Here is a 21,303-nt window from a genome sequence, read left to right as displayed (position 1 = left end):
CAAGGAGACATCCAAAGGTCTAGCCAGCCTTCATTATACCAACTGCTTTATTTCCTTATTGCATAATGGGGAATATTTGGTGCACAAGCTAGGCTGATATCTAAGAAAATAACATGTTAATGACACCAATTGAGCCATTTCCCTTTTATTGATCAAAGAAACATAGAAAATCTCCAAAGGAAAACTGTCTAAAAAACAATGCAGAATCCTTAGGATAGAGTAAAAGGACAAGTCTCAATTTCTCAATCCAAAGTATAAAATATAACAGGACAAGTCTCAATTTCTCAATCCAAAGTATAAAATATAACACTAAAGATATTAATTTCTCAATCCAAAGTATAAAATATAACACTAAAGATATTAATCTAACCTGCAGAGAGATGAACTATTCAAAGTGCATTTGAGTTTCAAGAGAATGTACCTGTGGTTTTAAGAAATTGATTGCAGCTTAGGAGAAATCCAAGAATAAGAGGATCACCGCCGAAGCTCACCAGCGCTAGCTTCTGCTAATGCTCTGAAGCTTACCGCCGTTTCACTCTCTTCATCAACAGCTGCAATTCCCTTCTGCGCCGTTGATAATCCATTTTCTGCAGCTTCAATCCCCTTTTACGCTGATATTCTCTTGATAAATGGAAATAGGGATTTGGGATTAGGGTTTCAGATTTAGAGAAAAATGGAATTAGGAATAGAACTAACCTATAGCAGATAAGGCACGGGCGATGAGAAACAGCTATGACGTCGACGACGACGAAAAACAAGCAAACAGCGAGGATATGGCAACGAGAAAGCCGACGGAGTCTGAGCAGCGTGCAGCGGCGATGGAGTCTGACTATGACTAGGGAACCTATCTTTTTATTTTTTTTTTCCTAAGTATCTATAGCATTATATATATATAAGTAAATTCCGACCACCAAAGGTGGTTGGGTAAAAATACTAATTATAAAATTTAAACAGCTGAAATATTTCCGACGACTATTTTGGTCGGAATTTTCGACCACTTTCCGACCAACACAATTTTTTGACGGAAAAATAAAAAAAAATCGCTTTTTGCGACTAAATTTTTGGGTGGTCGGAAAGGAGGTCGGAAAATGAACATTTTCCAGCAGTGAGTTAAGAAAGATTAGTGTATTTTTCTTCTTGATGGATCTATGAAGATTTCAAGTATATGTATGTTGCTAGAATATTTTTCTTGATGGATCTATGAAGATTAGTGTAATATGAATTGAAGTATATTTTTCTTCTGTCTCTCAATTTTACCGCAATGTCATTATAACTTCTATATCTTTTTTTTTCTTTACGTCTTCATACCTTTTTTATAGATGATAAAAAAAATTTCCATTGGAGAGAAACAATTTTGATCTACAACTAACCTTGACCGTTGAAGTTGTAGTTGATTCGATGTGCTGAAAATATGTCTAGACACTTAGTCTAGGAAACGAATTTTATTGACTTTAACAGCCTTTCCTAATTTGGCATGATATGCATCATTCTTGAAATCTGTGCAAAAAATTGAATGCAGTAGAATCTTTAGCCGCGTACAAACTTCATTCTACTATAAAACTATACTGGTGTTTCTCCCTCTTCACCAAATTGTTCTCCAAATCTTTGTTCCTTAATGAATCGTGCTCCAACTCTGATTGAAGAATAAAAAACATGATTGAAGGTAAAGCTTTTTGCAGGACTTGAGGAAATAAGACATATCAACAAATTTTCAAAATAGAAAGGCTTGCCTGTATTGAATATCAGAAGATTTTCATTTTCATGTATTTAATTTTGTGCTAAATTTGTTATTATTAAAAGAAAATAATTTCTTTTCAAAAAAAAAAAAAGGTAATTTAACTGGGACAGTAATTATTTTCACTAATAGTAACACATGGCATATATAATTTGCCATCTAACATGCATTTTGAGTCTTGCACTTGTTTAATATTTTTTTAGTATTATTGACTGTATTACAATGATGTATCTTTCTATACATACTTTTTTAACCTATTCAAGCACAAAGAGTTAATGTCCACATTGCGGTCCAAATCTTTAACCTCCCATTTGAAAAAATCATAGTTATGCTGCTTGACCACAATGTCTTTGGCCACTTGTTTAACATTTTAATTTATAACATTTTGTCATGCAAATATTTTTCATTGCCAAAAGTTGGCATAGGACAAAGATTTGATGAATAATAACAACGAAAGTAACAAATTCATTATGTTATTCAACAACAATCAACACCGAACATATACTAGTACTACATAAAATTGAACTTCAATAATCAAAACAACTATAATAGGTGCCACATAGAGGGCATTTTTTTAAACAAAATATACCCATGAAGGATAATCATTAATTAGCTAGCTTCTTCCGATCCCCTAGTTGTTGTTATACCAAAATTGAGCTTGGAGATAGTTAATCACATTTTGCCCAACTTGGAATGCTTTAGTGAGAACTTGAGGATTGATGGGTGGATTTGAACCGAAAACAGCATTTGCAATAGTGATAACTCCAGGATTTTGGCTACTTAGTCCAGCAAATGCAACTGCATTGCCCTTTCCAACATTGAATTGGAAATGAATGAGGCCTTGTGGGAACACAAATACATCACCTGCTACCAATGTTTTGGTGAAGAGAGGGTTCTTCATGCCCGGCGGAGGATTTGACAGGACGAATCCCACATAGAGAGTGCCTTCTAAAAGAAACAAAACCTCAGTTGCTCGAGGATGTGTGTGAGGTGGGTTGAGGCCGTTTGGTGCAAAGTCAATACGGGCTAGTGAGATGCCGAGTGTGTTAAGTCCTGGTAGGTTGTTGACATTTACGGGTGTGACCATTGATCCAAGTGGATTTGATGTGTTTCCGGGCATGTTTAGACCTCTAAAGAGGAAATCATTAGCTACAACTTGCATCGGATTCTTGCATATTTTCCCATTCACGAACACTACAAACAAATTGTAACAATTGCAATTAAATCAATAGTTGGAATATCTCCAAATATTTTTCAGCAATCATGATATATAGTTTAGCAACTTACCGGCAGCCACAGAATCATTAACTGCAACACAGAAGTCTTGCAAAGGGCTTGGATCGGATGCATGGGCAAATGAAGATGTTAAAGCCACCATAGCAATGGCGACAACTATGAATCTCATAGTCATATCTCAAATATTTTTGAGTTAAGATATAACAATTATAAAATAACGTTTGTGTTTTTGTTGACAAATTAGGCAAATATGGGCTGGTATTTATAGCACAATTGTCGTGAATTATATTGTTCCATGCAGCTAGCAGACTGGGGCTTCTCTATGTTTTGGGATTTGTGTTATTTCTTTAATATGGTTGGCAAACTGCAAGGATTTTGTTATGAAAAGTTCGTTAAGTTGGTGCCAATGATGATAAATTAGAAGTTTCTTTAGTCAAAATTTTGATAATTTATTAGTATCCTGTGATACTTTCAAGAGCTGTTTAAGGTTAGATATAGCAGTTGGATTAGATTTGTTTTCAATTAGTCCTTAATCATCATTAGTTAGACCTAATCATTTTCTTCCTAATTTATTCACAATGATTTGTGGGTTGGGCAGTAATGTTCTTGTTGGGCCGTAATAATAATCTTGGGCTGCCATTTGATTTATTATGTTGATTATTGACCAAGGTCCACCTTCGGGCATATTATTGTGTGGACCATGGTCCACATAGTGCTGTGTAGACCTTAATAAAAAATACATTTTTAATATACTAATTGTATATTATTTGTGTACTGAATGTACATTTAGTACACAAATAATTTACATCCCCTAAATACAATGTATAATATTTTTATACTGAATGTAGATTATTTGATAGTATGGTCTACACAATAATGATTGCCCCCTTCCATTATGGATCTCAAATTATGTGTCTGCAATTAATATATTATGTTATTGTCATTAACAGATTATGTATATATAAATAAGTTAAAATACATACCATGTTATTGCAAACTCATATTTTATTAATTACAGACACAATACATTAACTATATATACATAATATGTTAATTATATAATATTTTAATTGTAGTTAATATGTTAACTATAGACATATAATATGTTAACGGTAGAAACATAATTTATTAAATGAATGTATATAATATGTTAATTATTGAGACATCATTTGAATATCGATTTGGATCAAGATCTATAATACAAAATGAACCTGATCTATGAGATAATAATTAATTATATTTTGTTTGGGACTAATACAGCGTTAAACACGCTCATATATAGAGGTGAAATGAGATGCAAGAGGACATTTCATACGAATGAGTAATGCATGTAATAAAATATGCATTTTTAGTTCTAAAAATATTTATAAAATTGTTAATATGTAAATCTAGACTATTTAACCACTTCATTTAGACTACCAATATTAGTTTTCGATTTTATTGTTGTGTTGGGGAGTCCCCAATGTTAGGTTTAAACCCTAAATTTGAGAGCCCCTACCTCATACCTTGGAGATATTAAGAGGATATAAATTGTGAAATACGTTTTAGTGATACAGAGTCTTGCTTGATTTTTGCTCGCAACTATTATATTATGGATCATGTCTCACCTTCAACCACCAACTTAAGGTTCATTTTTAATTTGTAAATTAATCCAAAGATTCTACTAATTTTAATTTTATAATAATACGAGTAATTAATTAACTCAAATTGCAATAGAATTTGTCAAGATCAAACATTTATCACTAATCAAATATTATAAGTAGTAGTGAATATGCAACTTTATTTCTTTACACGTGCACAGTAGTTAGCGTCACATTTCAATGACAAAACATTGAGCTCGATCGGTCTCCCAAATCTCCACCCAACAAAATTAAACTCAAATGCTTAATCTAAACTCAAAATCTAAACAAAAATATAGAAGAATTAAGCGCGTAAATTGAGTTTATCACATGATTGTCATCTGTTTAAAATTATCAAAGAAAACAAAATGATGACTCCATGAGACATTAGGGAGTGAACCCAAAATTTACGATAGACGAAAGCAGTGAAAAATTTTGACATTATTCTAAAGAAAGATCCACTGATTTGGGAAGTATAGGCAAATTACAGTGTTGTTTGAATTATAACAAAAAATATATTTTTAGTATACTAATTAAAAGTATATTATTTGTGTACTGAATATAAATTATACAAAATAATCTACTTTCAGTACTCAAATAATAATGTACTTTTTTTAAATGTACATTTTTAATATACTAAAATATATTATTTATATACTGAATACATATTACGGAGTATTTGATAATATGGTCTACATAACTGCGTAGAACTGTGTACCATGACACACAATAATGATTGGGAGGTATATATGCTATCACATTTTGTTTGACAATTTGCTCTCTTTCTACATCCACTCATATTGTTGTCATGTCCAACATTATAGATAGAAAGAAAAAAAAAATTCAGATACTAATGGCCGTGAAAACCGGACCGCCGTCATTTTTTTAATCAAAATGATAATGAGATAAAATATTGTGATTTTGATATATAAGTTTTATAATGAGCTACGTGTAAAATAGTTAGATTAATTAGTGGATTAATTAGAGCAATTGAGTTACAATTTGGCTGATTTTTTTCAAAGGAAAAATCCAAACTTTATTAAATCAATCGTTCAGTAATCAATACAAAGGAATAGAAAAAATCCAAATAGAAAGACCAGTTTGAGAACGAGCCATCCTTACTAAAACATGAGCATATTTATTCACTGATCTAGAAATAAATTTAATGGACACTACTTTAAAGTGTCTTTGATAGTCTCTGCACTCATTGATCACACAACCTACATAGGATAAATTAACCGAGGACCCGTTAATTAGATCACACACTGTCTGGCAATTCGATAGGAGCAAAATCTTGGTAATAAATATTTTCAACATAACCAAAAAGTCTTACCTAAATTAAAATATTTTATTTTGATACCATCACTAACTTATATTGATTTAAATATACGTCGTAACAAGTACACATATAAATATAGAATATTGATTTAAATAAATGTCATAACAAGTATACATAAAAATATAGAATAATACAAGAAATAATGGATAATACAATATATTTGAATTAGTCCAGTAATAAATAGAAATATTGCAAAGAACCAACAACAACAACAACAACCTTTGAGTTATCTTTCATTTTGGAGATTATTAGAATTTGTTTTTCTGGCTCACTCATCTCTTGTAATATGGTTTCATTAGTTGTTTGATTGTATAATATAATACATTGTATGTATATAGTCATTGTTTGATTGTATATGATATAGTACATTGTATGTATATAGTCAAATTAAAATAAAAATGAAAAAAAAAAATCAGTGCAATATATACAAGTCAAAATAGCTAGTTTGGTCAAGGTCGACTAGCCGATTTCACTACATAACAAATAAACAAATATAACAAAGAGAATCTTGAAATGTAGTGTGAGCTTAAGCTTGGTCACATAATACAAGGCTAAAAGTAGTTGTTTTCAATGGATCTTAACTTTTTTTTCATTTTTTAAGGGGAAAGCCGTACAACTCTCTTAAAATTTTTATCTTTTGTCCAATTTTACAGCTAATACTTATCCCTTCCAAGTCAATATAGCTAGTTTGAACATATATGCTAACTAGCTAACTTAACTGTATGACAAATTAGAAGTTACGTTGTAATAAATAATATAATTTTGGAATGTAGTGTACTCGTGAGTTCAACACAAATAATACTAAATTAAAATAAAGTAGTAATTTTTTAAGAGTCTTGACTTTTCTTTAAGAGTAACTTAGTACATGTGCGCTCTCATAAAACTCTTACCCTCCATCCAATTCCAATTTTGTATCCAAATACTTATCCCATTACAAGTCAAAAGGGCTATAGTTTGAACATGCTAACTAGCAAACTAGACTCGATGACAAATTACAAAATGGTTATAACAAAGAGAATCTTAGAATACAATGAAGTGTGCGCCCATAGACACATGTATATATGGTATATATAGTGATTACTTAAGCAAAAAAAAAATAAAAAATTCTTTGCTTATTTTTTTAAAAGCTTTTTTAATTTAATTTTTTGTTTATTGAACAAAATTTGGATTTTTAGGGTTTAATATGACTTTTAAAATATTTATATTTTATTGAAGTAATGCTAAAATAAATATTACAAAAAGTAAATTGTAAATAATTTGAATCAAGTTTCTTTAAATAAACTCGACATAGAAAATATAACCTTTTTTCCTTGAAAATGCAATGCACCTCTATTAGACTCTTACTATACTCCATCTTCTTCTTAAGTCTAATCTAATTAATTTTTCAGTCAATACTTATCCTTGATCCCCTTCCAGTTGCTAGGACCAAATAATTGAACTCGAAAGGAGTGGTCAAGTGAGTGGAACGTGACTTTCGAATTAGAAGATCACGAATTTGATTTTTGTCAATACCTTCTCAATTAAGTCCACATAGCCACCCCACATGTGTTCTTCTTAGTGTAGTTTACCTCTCTTGTGTGATTTGTGTACTATTATACATGATTGAAGTTTACCTAGTGAACACCTTTAAATAGTGACTGTACATTTTTATCATCATTTAAATAGTGATGGTACCTAGTGTACTATTATTCATGATCGAAGTGTGTGTGTGTGTTCCTGTGCGGTGGCCATTCTCTGGTGCGGTTGTGCGGTTGTTTAGGTGCGTGGTATTCCTTCTTAAGGTGCGTAGTTTTTCTTCTTAAGGTGCGTGGTTTGTGTGCTTAAGGTGCGTCAGTATTGAAACTTAAGGTGCGTCAACCTAAAGCTTTAGGTGCGTGGTTTTCCTTCTTAAGGTGTGTTGTTTTCCTTCTAAGTTGCGTGATTTGTATGCTTAAGGTACGTCAGTGTTGAAACTTAAGGTGCGCCATTTTAAAACTTTAGGTGTGTGGTTTGTGTTCTTAAAGTGCTTTATTTGTGTGTTTAAGATGCGTAGTTTGTGTACTGAATGTGCACCATTTAAAAATTTTAGGTGTGTGGTTTGTATTCTTATCTTAAGGTACGTGGTTTGTGCACTTAGGTGCTTTGTTTGTATACTTAAGGTGCATAGTTAGTGTATTGATGGTGCACCATTTAAAAACTTTAGGTGTGTGGTTTGTGTTCTTATATATATATATATATATATATATATATATATATATATATATATATATATANATATATATATATATATATATAGCATATTGTAGGTTGCGTTCAGGTCCGAATCGATTGACGTGGGAACCAGAAGTACTACATGAATGCACCACATTGGACACGATAGCACTGCAAGGTCCTCTAGACATGTCGGGGAGTTGTTGAGTGAATTCATGTAGTAGTTTCCCCCCTCACCCCTCCCTACCCCCTATATATATGGATGTATATATATACATATATAGCAGTTAGTTATATATAAAAACAAAATGAGCGCGCGCGCGCGCACACACACATATATATATATATTTATGTATGTATGCATGTATGTATGTATGTATGTATGTATAAAAGTCGTGTTCAGGTACGAATCGGCCTTAACGTGTGAACGTAACCCACAAACTATTCAAGAATTGCAGTGCAACTACTATACGAATGCACTACAATGGACAGGAATGTACTGCAAGGTCCTCCAAGCATGTCTGGGAACCATTGGGGTGCATTTATGTAGTAGTTGCCCCCCTCATCCCTCCCCACCCCTTTATACATATGAATGTGTGTGTGTGTGTGTATATATATATATATATATATATTTATTTATTTATACTTATATTTATATACACACACACACATAATAGTAAGTTATATATAAAAACAAAATGCATATTTAAGTTAATAAGTGTTTAGCTAGCTTAGTTGGGGGAATTTTAAAATTCGATAGGTTAGATCATAGGTTTGAGCCCCAAACTTACTTTATTTTTGCTTTTTCTACCCCTTCACAAGTAAGGAGGGATTTTATTCTAACTTTTTTTTCCCCTAAATATATTTGTGATTCATATCAAAATTTTATATTTTGTCATATGCATTTTTGAAGGGGCTTTATTTAGCTTCTTTTTTTTTTTTTTTTTACCTTTAATATATTTGTGCTTTATATCACATTTTGGCATTTTTGACGTATACATTTTTTAAGGGACTTTAATCTAACTCTTTTTACCCACAATATATTTGTTTAATATCAAATTTTGATTTTTTTCATAAACAATTTTGTATTCATTTGAATTTTACCCCTCAGAAAAATTCATAAATCTGCCCCTACCCAAGAACTTAGGATCGGAATAGCCTAATGTCAGGTGACCTAAAATAGCTATTCCCCATGCAAGGGGAATAGCTCATTCCCGGAAACAAAATACATTAACAAAAATGAATTAGGCCAATTTTCGATAATGTCATTCTATTCCATACCTATTCTCACGAATCAAACGTATTGCATATTACCCTCTATAAACACTTCAATTCATTTTATCAAGAGCAATTGTATTTGAACTGACATATATAATATATTTTTTTAAAATATATATATAAACAAATAAAATATGATATCTTATCATGCATCTAAATTCAAAACAAAGTGACTTTACATGTCAGAATAGCGATGGAAATCTAGAATTATCCCAAAAAAAAAAAATGTGTTGACTGTTAAAATCATTATCATGAAGAAACAAAAGTGGTATGCATAAAAGAGTTTCAAATTGAGTGCACTTAGGGATCGGCGTAGGATCTTGACTTATAATTAAAAAGAGATCTTTGTGCTCTATCTCAACGAAGAAAACAAACACCTACTTGGACTTTGTTAAAATTGGTGATTAGCCATTCCTGTTTCTAACCACCCTCTACTGTTTGGAGCTTTAGATTGTTTGGCTCAAAGTTCATTATTTGAGGGATTCAACTTGTTTTTAATGAATTGAAAAAAAAGATTGTGGTGCTGTTTGGCCGGGATATAGAATATTTGGAATGATCTTTAACTTTTTAGAGTTGTTGTTGAATTGTTAAATCAAGTTAAAAAGCAAATAGTATAATAGCTTTTCAAGATGTAAATTTGAAAGACAATTCTGTTTATTTAATGAGTGATGAGTCACAAAATTTAATTATTGATTAAATTCACAGTCAATGTTGTAAATATCCTACCTAAGCGCCGATTAATCGGTGTCTAGGCATTAGGCGGTCGCCGGCCGTCTAGAATTTTGGTAGAATTGTCATTCAAGGGCTGCCTAGGTGCCGACTAGATTGCAGTGGCCTAGGGAAAGCAATGGGTCGGGGAGGGCTACATCCATCACCTGACCCATCTTACATTTTCTCCACACACCCTCACCTCAAACCCGCATCAGGTGGACTTTTCCAAAATTCATGCCCACCCCACCGGGTGAGGGTGCCCACCACCGGTACCACCACTTATCAACTTATTATTTTTTCAAAATAATATTTAAATTAATTATACATAAATAAATAATAAAATTCATTAGTTATACTAAAACATAAAATAATATAACTATTCCAATATAATAACTAAATTTTTAATTATTAAAAATAAACTTAGTAGTTTTTTTTTTATACTAATGACTCAGGCTCAATCTCATGACCTCCCATTTGGCAGAATCAATACATGCCACTTGACTACAATTTATTAAAAATAAACTTAGTATTTTAGATATTAAAATAGTAAAAAGTTATTGAAACTTTTATAATTAACTATAAACTAATACTTATTTTACTATATATATATATATACACACACACATGGTGGGTCGGGTTGGGTTCTAGGCGCGGATTTTGTACATAAAACCCGAATCCAACCCGACCCATCGCGGGTTTACTTTTTTAAGACACACCCCCGACCTACCACCCACTATCACTCAAAAAAATTTGACCTATGCGAGGTGGACTCGGGTGGATATCAGCGGGATAGATTGAAATTGTCATCCATAGGCGGGCGCTTAGACTACTAGTTAGTTATTACTTTTTTTTTTGTGTTTTTTTAAGTGGGTTATTTCGCTCAAACCAACACTTTTTTGGGTGAAATGACCCTAAATTGTTCAAATCGGTGGCAAACCTAAAAAATGTAATAAAAAAGAAAATTCGAAATGAAGTATATTAATACTTTGTGTTGCGTTTTGATTCTTTAAATCTTTTATTCAATTTAAAATTCTAGATGTTTTTTTAGGTTAATATTTAATATTTTAGTACTAACTATTAAAGTTTTAAATAGTTTATAATTAACAAGTTTTAAATTATTGTTTTTTTAAAATCTACTAAATTAAAAAAAAAATTGACCGCCTAGACACTTAGCGCCTAGTGAATGCCTAACCTTTTTTGCAACCTTAATCACAGCATGATGCATATAATATATATAATGATGAAAAAAAAATTTCATATCATGTCATATATATATATATATATATATATATATATATATATATATAAACAGAAGTGCTAGCTTTCCCGCTCATTTTAGTCAAAAATTTTTGAAATCAATCAACATAATATTACATAATAATTCCTTATCATTAATTGAGGAATACGGCAAGCTGTAAATAATGCCCTTCCTTATCATTCCTTATTTATGTACATATATTAACAAAATATTCAAAATATGATTCCATTCCTTATTATACACAAAAAGTAATGAAATATTTTATTCCATTCCATTCCTTACCATTCCTTATTTATGTACATATATTAACAAAATAGTCACACGGAAAGTAATAATTATTAAACAAAATTATAGTTATTATACCATGCAATTCAATTATGGTTCAAAATATTTTAATCTTGCGTATTTTTTTTATTTTATATTCGTAAATAATCAAATTACTATATGATGTATATTATAGTATTCAAAAAAATATTAATATATTATGTTAATGTACGTAATTAAATTCCTCTCATGATAATATTCAAAAAAAATAAAAAAAAATTCAACAATCAAATTACTACATGATGTATATTATAGTATTCAAAAAAATATTATTATATTATGTTAATGTACATAATTCGAGACTATGCTCATACAAATAATTTACCATTTTATACCTTCATCATGTTGGAATTTGTTTTTAAATTCAAAGGCATATTATATTAATGTACGTAATTAAAATTAAATTCTAATATATATATATATATATATATATATATATATATATATATATATATATATATATATATATAGGGTTGCACTCTGGTGCGAACTCTCGCCCAGGTAGGAAATGAGAAAGCTCCACAGTCGTCCACGTGTCCAGATCAACGAATCAGATGCAATTTTAAAAAAATGACGCGGTGGCATTTTCGTAAATAACTGGAACTTTGGTGCACCTAGTTTCACTTAAAAGTACACCTAGTTTCACTTACAAGTGCACATATTTTCGCAGCTATTTTCACTTACAAGTGCAAGTAATTTACCTTGTTAATATTCATGCACCTATTTTCGCAAATACTTTCACTAACAAATGCAAGTAATTTACCTTGTTAATATTCATGCACCTGGGTGCAAACTAGGTGCACCTAGTTATAACATAGGGTGCACCTAGTTATAACATAGGTTGCACCTAGTTATAACATTAAGTGCACCTAGTTATAACATTAGGTGCAACTAGTTATAACATAGGTTGCACCTAGTTATAACATTAAGTGCACCTAGTTATAACATTAGGTGCACTTAGTATTGATGCTCACTGTACAATTCACTTGCACCTGTAATACATTGTACTTGAATCTGCAATACATTTTACTTGCACTTATGCAAGTAATTTATTTTGTTAACATTCATGCACCTGGGTGTAACCTATGTGCACCTAGTTATAGCATTAGGTGCACCTAGTTATAACATTAGGTGCACTTAGTATTGATGCTCATTGTATAATTTACTTGCACTTGTAATACATTTTACTTGCACGTGTGCACCTATTTTCACTTGCAGGTGCAAGTAATTTACCTTGTTAACATTTATGCACCTGGGTACACCTATGTGCACCTAGTTATAACATGACGTGCACCTAGTTATAACGTTAGGTGCAACTACATTCCGGACACGTGGCGCGCTGTGATTCGTTCGCAGTTCTCTCCTGGGCGGCCAGTTCGCACCTGAACGCAATCCTATATATATATATATATATATATAATTGAAATCTTTTATTTAATTTAATATTTTAATATTATAGATGTTTTTAAATTTTTTATTTGTTTTGAATTGAATTTCAATTAAAAATAATAATAAAATTAAAATAATTTCATTTGGTTCAAGTTTAATTATATATATATTTTAATTCTATAGTTAAATTACTTAGGACAATTGAAATAATTCATTTTCAAACTTTTCATGTGCATAGAAGTAAGCTTTGGTGGAAAATAAAATAAAAATAAATCAAATGCAATCTCATTATTATTTGTAATTCTATTTTCCTTTGTGGTAGTGTGCAAGAATCAGCTTATCATCTTTTTGTTGAATGTCAAGAGGTTGGTACTTTGTGGAGCAGCATATGTCTTCCTGTTCTACCGTTAGTGCCAGGTAATTTGATTGATTGGTTTATTGAGCTAATTGCTTTGCTTGATGAAGAAAAATGCAGTAAGTTCATAATGTTATGTTGGGGTTTGTGGGGGAACAGGAATGAAAAAGTGTGGAATGGTGTATCTGTTGACTTAAATATAATGAAGTGCAAAGCTCTCACTTTTTTGGCAAATTGGAAGTACGCAAATGGGTTGGAGGAGATTACTCATACTGTGAGAATTGTAGAGGAAAAATGGAAGGCCCCAATGGTTGGCAGATTCAAGCTCAATACCGACGCCTCCCTTGATCCAGGAAATAATATCATGGGATTTGGATGGGTGTTGCGCGATGAGGATGGCCGATTTTTGGCGGCGAAGAGCATGCATGTTATGGGAAATTACCCAGTAAAAGAAGCCGAAGCTGTCTGTATTCGTGAGGCCCTGAGTTGGTTGAAGGACACGGGAGTGGGAGATATTGATGTTGAGACAGACTCCCAACTAATTTATTGTGCTTTATGCTTTGAATTTTTTTATTCTAATTTTGGTTTTATTATTGACGATGTAAAGAATTTGGCATCCACAATTAGTGGTGTTGAATTCCATTTTGCTAAGCGATCTGCGAATCGTGATGCCCACACTGTTGCTCGGGAAGCCGTTTCTGAGTCAGGTTGCCGAGAATGGTTTGATTCCCCTCCTTCGTTTCTTGTTGATTGTGTTTATTTTGATTTAATGCATTAAGTTCTTCTTCTCAATATATATATATATATATATATATATATATATATATATATATATATATATATATATTCTACTAAAATAAAAAATTCTAAATCAAAATAGATATGTCAAATTTAATTTATTCTAATAAGATACAATTGAAATCTTCTATTCAATTTATCATTTTTTGTATTATAGATATTTTTAATTTCATTTGTTTTATTTTTTGAATTTTAATTAAAAATTGTTAAAGTTAAAATAATAATTTGATTCGAATACACACACATTACTTTAACTAAAATAATTTTTAAATTGTTCCATGCACATATTGGAAAACTTTGTTACAAAGTAAAAAATAAAATATATCAAGTACAATCTCATTGTTATTTGATATTTGATCTACACTACTGGTTGGAGCTTCAATTGAGTAAATAACAGCAGATAAAGTTGAGGTTTAATTGGTTGGATCATTGGTTATATAAATAGCTATAGAACTTGGGATTCATGACACACTTTTGAGCTATAGAACTTGGGATTCATGACACACTTTACTAGATTGATACTCCAAAGTTCGTGAGCTTTATTTTTCAGAATTATTCTATTATTCTTGTGGTTTTATTAGCTTGGACGTGAGCTTGATAGTTCATCTTTGTTGGTGATCAACTATGCAACGCACAGAGTCAGCTTGAAAATTATGAAGGCTTAGCTAGGAGTAGAACTTTTTGTAACCATTAGTGTAGTATGGTTGTTGTGTGATTCCTTGTAACTCTTTGTGATCATCTATTGGATTGGACTGACGTGAAGTGCCCCGCAGACGTAGGAGTGGAGCTCTGAACTGCGTAAACAATTGCGGTGTCGGGTTCTATTTTCGTTGCTTTATTGCTTTATGTTTTATCTATCTGTTTCTAATTTATTAATGTTTTCAAATAAATAATTCTTATTAAAATAAAGTAGGAACCTTAAGCTTATATTGTACATTCAAGATCCACAATACAATTTCATATACACATATTGAATCATTGTTGCATGCCAAAAGTTCACTAAAAAAATTGTTGCATGTCAATTTGTTTACTTCATTTAACTTTTAAAAATAACTACGATATTATTACTATTCTATATAAATTTCTCCATACATAAATGATGTTGATTTTCAAAATTTAAAAATGTGAAAGGTAAAATATATCAGTATTATGATTTTAGCATTCTACTCATGACAAATATAAGTATTATTGCATTAATTAAAAGTTTTGTAGTACAAATACTATAAACAAATTTTATAAAATACCATAAATTATAAAAGAAATTACAAATCTAAAATAATAGTTATTATTTAAATATTATGAGCGCAAAACAAATTAATTTACGTTAATAACATAACTGACGAAAAACCTACATAAAAATGAGAACTAACTTACATTTGGGGAGTTTGAAAAAATATAATGTTATTTGGGTAAATGTCTCACATTTAAATATAATGTTATTAAATTAATTGAAATTCACATATTTAAGAATAATGCATCATCTCGGGATCTATCAATTTAAAATGAAGAAAAATAAGATATAATAGAACTAAAAAATAAATTTTCAATAAAATAGTTAAAAACATATCATAGATCTACAAATATTGAACCACAAAGTCCATTATGGACCTATTATTTAAATGATGATCTAGAGAGGTTTTGATTGTGTTACATTTATGGGTTGGAAAAATATTTAGCAACAAAACTAAATTGTTTCAGACATCTATTTACTCTTTATGATAACAAACAAAAGTTTAAGGCAAAAACTTGTGTGGGCTGTCTCATGGGTCTCAATCTGTGAGACGGGTTGAATATTTAATTAATGAGATCAAAGATCCGACCCATTAATTAATTATTTGATCAATTTATCAAAGATCCGATCCGTGAGATGGTCTCACACAAGTGTTACTCAAAGTTTAAAATACCACCAAAGTAGATTCTGAAACAAAACTCATATATCAATGTAAAATTTTAAAATAAGGATATTTTTTCATGCAAGGAAAAAAATTACATAATATTTATCAATATCTATATAATAAAAAAATTATCAATTTCTCTTTATATCCATTTATGTAGAAGTATATTATATTAATAGTATTTTGTACAATATAAAAATATATACACATTTTTTTTATAAAATTGTGATTAATGGCATAATTATACATGTTAATTACTACAATTTTTACATATTAAAAAATTATTTTAAAATATGTCTAAACTCATACTCTGAATTAAAAAAATCAAAAATATTTAAAAATTTGTCTAAATATGTAATATAGCGAGGGATTACATTAATTCATATAAATTTAAAAATTAAATTCTTTTAATTTCTAAATGTAATTTTCTTAATTATAATTAATAAAATATAAAATATAACTAAAAATAAAATTATAAAATTAACAAAATATGTGTTCATGCATATTTATATTTTTTTAAATGCATACATGCATATACTTATGCACTATATTAATCATAAACAATTAAAATGCCATTTTTTAATTTTTAAATTTAATTATTTTAATTATAATATATCAATATAAATTATAATTACAGAAATTATATCATAGAATTTGCATACATACATATTAACAAATATTATTTGTATATACACAATCATATAAGAAAATATGTCTGATCGAGTTTTTTTTTTTTAATACAACTGACCCTATTCCATCTCATGACATCCCTTATGAGAGAGTCACTACATGCCATCTGAGCACAAAGTGACATCCCTTATGAGAGAGTCACTATATGCCATCTGAGCACAAAGTGCTTGGCATCAGCGTTTAAACTCACATATACAAAATTTAAATTTACATTTTTTTAATTTCTAAGTATAATTTTCTTAGTTATTATTCATATTGTTAAAATTATAATATATATGAAATACGATTAGCAATAATTCAATTTAATCATGTAAAATTTTCTCTATAAATTTATCTAAATACGTATATGATTAGAGATTATATTAATTATATAAAATTTTAATTTTGATTTTAATTTTGTATGCTATGATAATAGATACTTGACCAAATATATGAAAATTCAACTATATTATTATATTGTACGTTTTAAATTCATAATAACAAAATATTTTTCGTACATCACACGGGTAAAACACTAGTTTTCTTATATATCTTATATAATAAAAGCCATCAATTGTTTTGTCAGATTAATTAATTATATATAAAGATAATTGTACCAATCAAGAGGGTACTTTTGTTGGAGTTTCAGACGAGTTTATTTGCCACATGTGAAAGTGGGTTTCTGACAAGTCTAAGAAACCTACACTGAATGATTAGACCCATTTTCTATATTTCTTTGAGATTTATTTATATTATTATATGCTGTATGTATGATATTTATTTTAAAATAAATATTTATATTTAGTTTTAACTTTAGGATCCGTTTGGAAAGAAGCAAAATAATTTATGGAAAATGTTTTCTGGGAAGTGAGTCATTTTCCAGGAAATAGTTTCATTTCCAGTGTTTAGATTTATTCTCAAAAACTGTCTTTGTGTGTTTGGTTCATTTATGAAAAATGACTAGAATTGTATAATTAAACATTGTAATTATTTTATTTAAAATATAAAAAGTTATAATAATATTAAAATAATGTTATTTATTAAAAAATAGAATTAAAAAAAAAAAAAGTAGAACACACAGGTTCGACGGAAACTTGTAGGATTTCCGCTAGTTTTCAGCGGTTTCAATTCCCCACCTCATTGGTCCATGGTCTAGGGTGATATGGCTTGGTTTGGCCGAGAACATGCGAAAAGACCATTTTGGCGATTCCGGAAAATGACTTACGAAAAATAATTCGATAAGTCATTTTCCGGAAAAATGAACTGATTTTTCTTGGTCAATCGAAATCATTTTCCAGACCGCATTTTCCCGAAGCTGCCAAACACCAAAAACTCAGAAAACATTTACAGAAGTCATTTTACGAGTTACCAAACACACCCTTATTTTCACATTTAATATTTTGCAGGTCGTTTTTAGCCAGTCTCACTCCTCTATGTGAGATCTATGTGAGATTTGTTATGATTTTAAAGTGAGGTATAAAGATGTGTGATGCAGAAGTCTGAAAATTTGTTATTGAAGGTTGGGTTTGTATTACCCAATAACATTAAACCTAATGCAAACTTGCTATGCATGAATGATGTTTCATAAAAGGTTGTTCAATTGGATTGGTCTCCGTAATGCAGAACTCCAAATGGACATAAAATTTCTTCCCCTACGAGCGTTTGATCCACATGAGTAACTATTTCAAAACATTTTATTTCTATTTTTTTCTTTGTTTAGTTTTAAGTTCTTCTTTTTTTTTTTTTCAGCAAAATTAAATTTAAAATGTTTCGGATGCATCCGAGGTTTTATGCGGGTGATAACAAAGCTTTTGGGATGCATCCGAGGTTTTATGCGGGTGATAACAAAGCTTTTGGACTTTGTGGTAAAGTTTAATCGGGTACTGCGCATATAACTCCCAGATTTTCGTATAAGGTTATTGAAGCATTGATATACACTCCCAGATTTTCGTATAAGGTTATTGAAGCATTGATATACGCATTTAGAGAAATTGGTTATCTTGATATTGTTGATGCAGAGTCTGGATGGTATTGAAAAAGTACTGGTAGTAGCTCGGTTGCCTTGCATTATGGAGCTATGGTAAAGTTAGCAAGTGATTTTGTTGAAGATTAGTTTCTTTGAAACACTATCATGTCTATGTAAGATGTAGGGATTTTTGTAAGATACTAGCTATAGGCTTTTGGCAAGTAGCGATATAAAAATGAAAAAAACATAGGATATTTTTCTCAAAAAAGCACAGTAGACCAGAGCATATCAGAGTTAGGATCAGAGCAGTTGTGATTCTATTAATTGTTCTAACTTGTCTTTGTAATATTTTTTTTTACTTCGAGATAAATATTTTTCAAATAGCATTATATAAAACAAATTTTTAAAAAATGGTTGTTGCCCAGCCCGCCTTTGCTCAAGACCTGATCTAACAAAGGACATGCATGTCTGTTGAAAATATCCAACTGTTGAAAATATCCAACTTCAGTATTCCAAATCAATAGGGTACTTTTGTTGTAGTTTCAGATTAATTTATTTGCAACATTGGAAAGTAAGTTTCTAACAAATCTAAGAAACCTGCACTGAATGATGAAACATGTTTTCTATATTTCTTTTAAGGTTTATTTATATTATTATTTTAAAATAAATATTTATATTTAGTTTTAACTTTTTTTCACATTTAATATCTTGTAGGTCATTTTTTTGACAGTCTAACTGTCTGAAAAATTGTTATTAAGGTTGGGTTTGTATTAATCAATGAAATTAAACTTAATTGTTATTAAAGGTTGGGTTTGTATTAGCCAATGAAATTAAATCTAATGTAAACTTATTATGCAGGAAAGATGTTTCAAAAATGTTGTACAATTGGATTGGTATATGTAATGCAGAAATCCCAATGGACATAAGATTTCTTCTTAAAAGTGCTGGGAGGGTCATGAGTAAGTATTTCAAAACATTTTAATTCTATATTTTTCTTTGTTTAGTTTTAAGTTCTTCTTCTTTTTTTTTTCAGCAAAATTAAATTTAAAATGTTTTGGATGCATCCGAGGTTTTATGCGGGTGATAACAAAGCTTTTGGACTTTGTGGTAAAGTTTAATCGGGTACTGCGCATATAACTCCCAGATTTTCGTATAAGGTTATTGAAGCATTGATATACGCATTTAGAGAAATTGGTTATCTTGATATTGTTGATGCAGAGTCTGGATGGTATTCTTAAAGTGCTGGTAGTAGCTCGGTTGCCTTGCATTATGGAGCTATGGTAAAGTTAGCAAGTGATTTTGTTGAAGATTAGTTTCTTTGAAACACTATCATGTCTATGTAAGATGTAGGGATTTTTGTAAGATACTAGCTATAGGCTTTTGACAAGTAGGGCGATATAAAAATGAAAAATCACGTGTTTTTTTTTTCAAAAAAAAATACAGTATATCAAAGCATATCAGAGTTATGATCAGAGCAATTGTGATTCTATTAATTGTTCAACTTATCTTTTTTAATACTTTTTTTCGAGATAAATATTTTTTAAAGAGCATTATATAAAACAAATTTTATAAAAGGGCGATAGCCCAGTTGCCTTTGCTCTATTCTAAATCAAGAGAGTACTTTTGTTGTAGTTTAGAAGAGTTTATTTGCAACATCGGAAAGTGGGTTTCTAACAAATCTAAGAATCCTGCTCTGAACGATGAGACGTGTTATCTATATTTCTTTATGGTTTATTTATATTATTATATGTCTTATGTATGCTATGTATTTTAAAATAAATATTTATATTTATTTTTAACTTTTTTTCACATTTAATATTTTGCAAGTCATTTTTCGACAGTCTCATTGCTTTACGTGAGATTTGTTCTGGTTTAAAGTGAGATACAAAGATGTGCTTGTGATTCAGAAGTCTGAAAAATTCTTATTGAAGATTGTGTTTGTATTACCAATGAAATTAAACCTAATTCAAACTTGCTATGCACTAATGATGTTTCAAAAATGTTGTTGAATTGGATTGGTCTTCGTAATGCAGAACTCCCAATGGACATAGGATTTCTTCGTAAAGTGCTAGGAGCGTTTGATCCACATGAGTAAGTATTTCAAAACATTTTAATTCAATCTTTTTCTTTTTTTAGTTCTAACTTCTTTTCTTCATTTTTTTCAGCAAAATTAAATTTAAAATGCTTCGTATGCATCCGAGTCTTTATATGGGTGATAACAAACAATTGCGTTTGAACTCTGTGGTAAAGTTTAATTTAATAGGGTACTGCATAGATGTCACATATATTTTCGGTATAAGATTATTGAAACATTGATATATATGCATTTAATTTAGAGAAATGGGTCATAATGATATTGTTGATGTAGAGTGTAGGTGGCATCAAGAAAATACTAGTAGTAGCTCCATCTAGAAGTGCATAAATGATGTAGCTAATAATCTGAAATGAGGCATATGATCAGAGGGATAAGAAATATAGTTACGCACCCTAAAATTAGTTAAATAATATTTTAATTTATTTTATTCTTTATACTAATTCTTT

At 30.0% G+C, this 21,303-nt stretch overlaps 1 protein-coding gene across 1 annotated transcript; it reads right to left on the bottom strand.

Moving 5' to 3' along the window:
* Positions 1 to 2,243: 2,243 nt before the first annotated feature.
* On the bottom strand, positions 2,244 to 3,149 carry LOC116030643 (germin-like protein subfamily 1 member 18). Its single transcript, XM_031272952.1, has 2 exons — positions 3,023 to 3,149; positions 2,244 to 2,929 (listed from the first exon to the last, which is right to left on the bottom strand). Exons 1-2 carry the CDS (start codon positions 3,144 to 3,146, stop codon positions 2,367 to 2,369), a joined length of 687 nt encoding a protein of 228 aa, XP_031128812.1. The 5' UTR covers positions 3,147 to 3,149; the 3' UTR covers positions 2,244 to 2,366.
* Between the last annotated feature and the right edge of the window lie 18,154 nt (positions 3,150 to 21,303).

Source organism: Ipomoea triloba, chromosome 9 (genome assembly GCF_003576645.1).
Source record: "Ipomoea triloba cultivar NCNSP0323 chromosome 9, ASM357664v1".
NCBI lineage: Eukaryota > Viridiplantae > Streptophyta > Magnoliopsida > Solanales > Convolvulaceae > Ipomoea > Ipomoea triloba.
The sequence above is the reverse complement of the archived record's forward strand: the minus strand, read 5'-3'. Positions and strand labels throughout refer to the sequence as shown.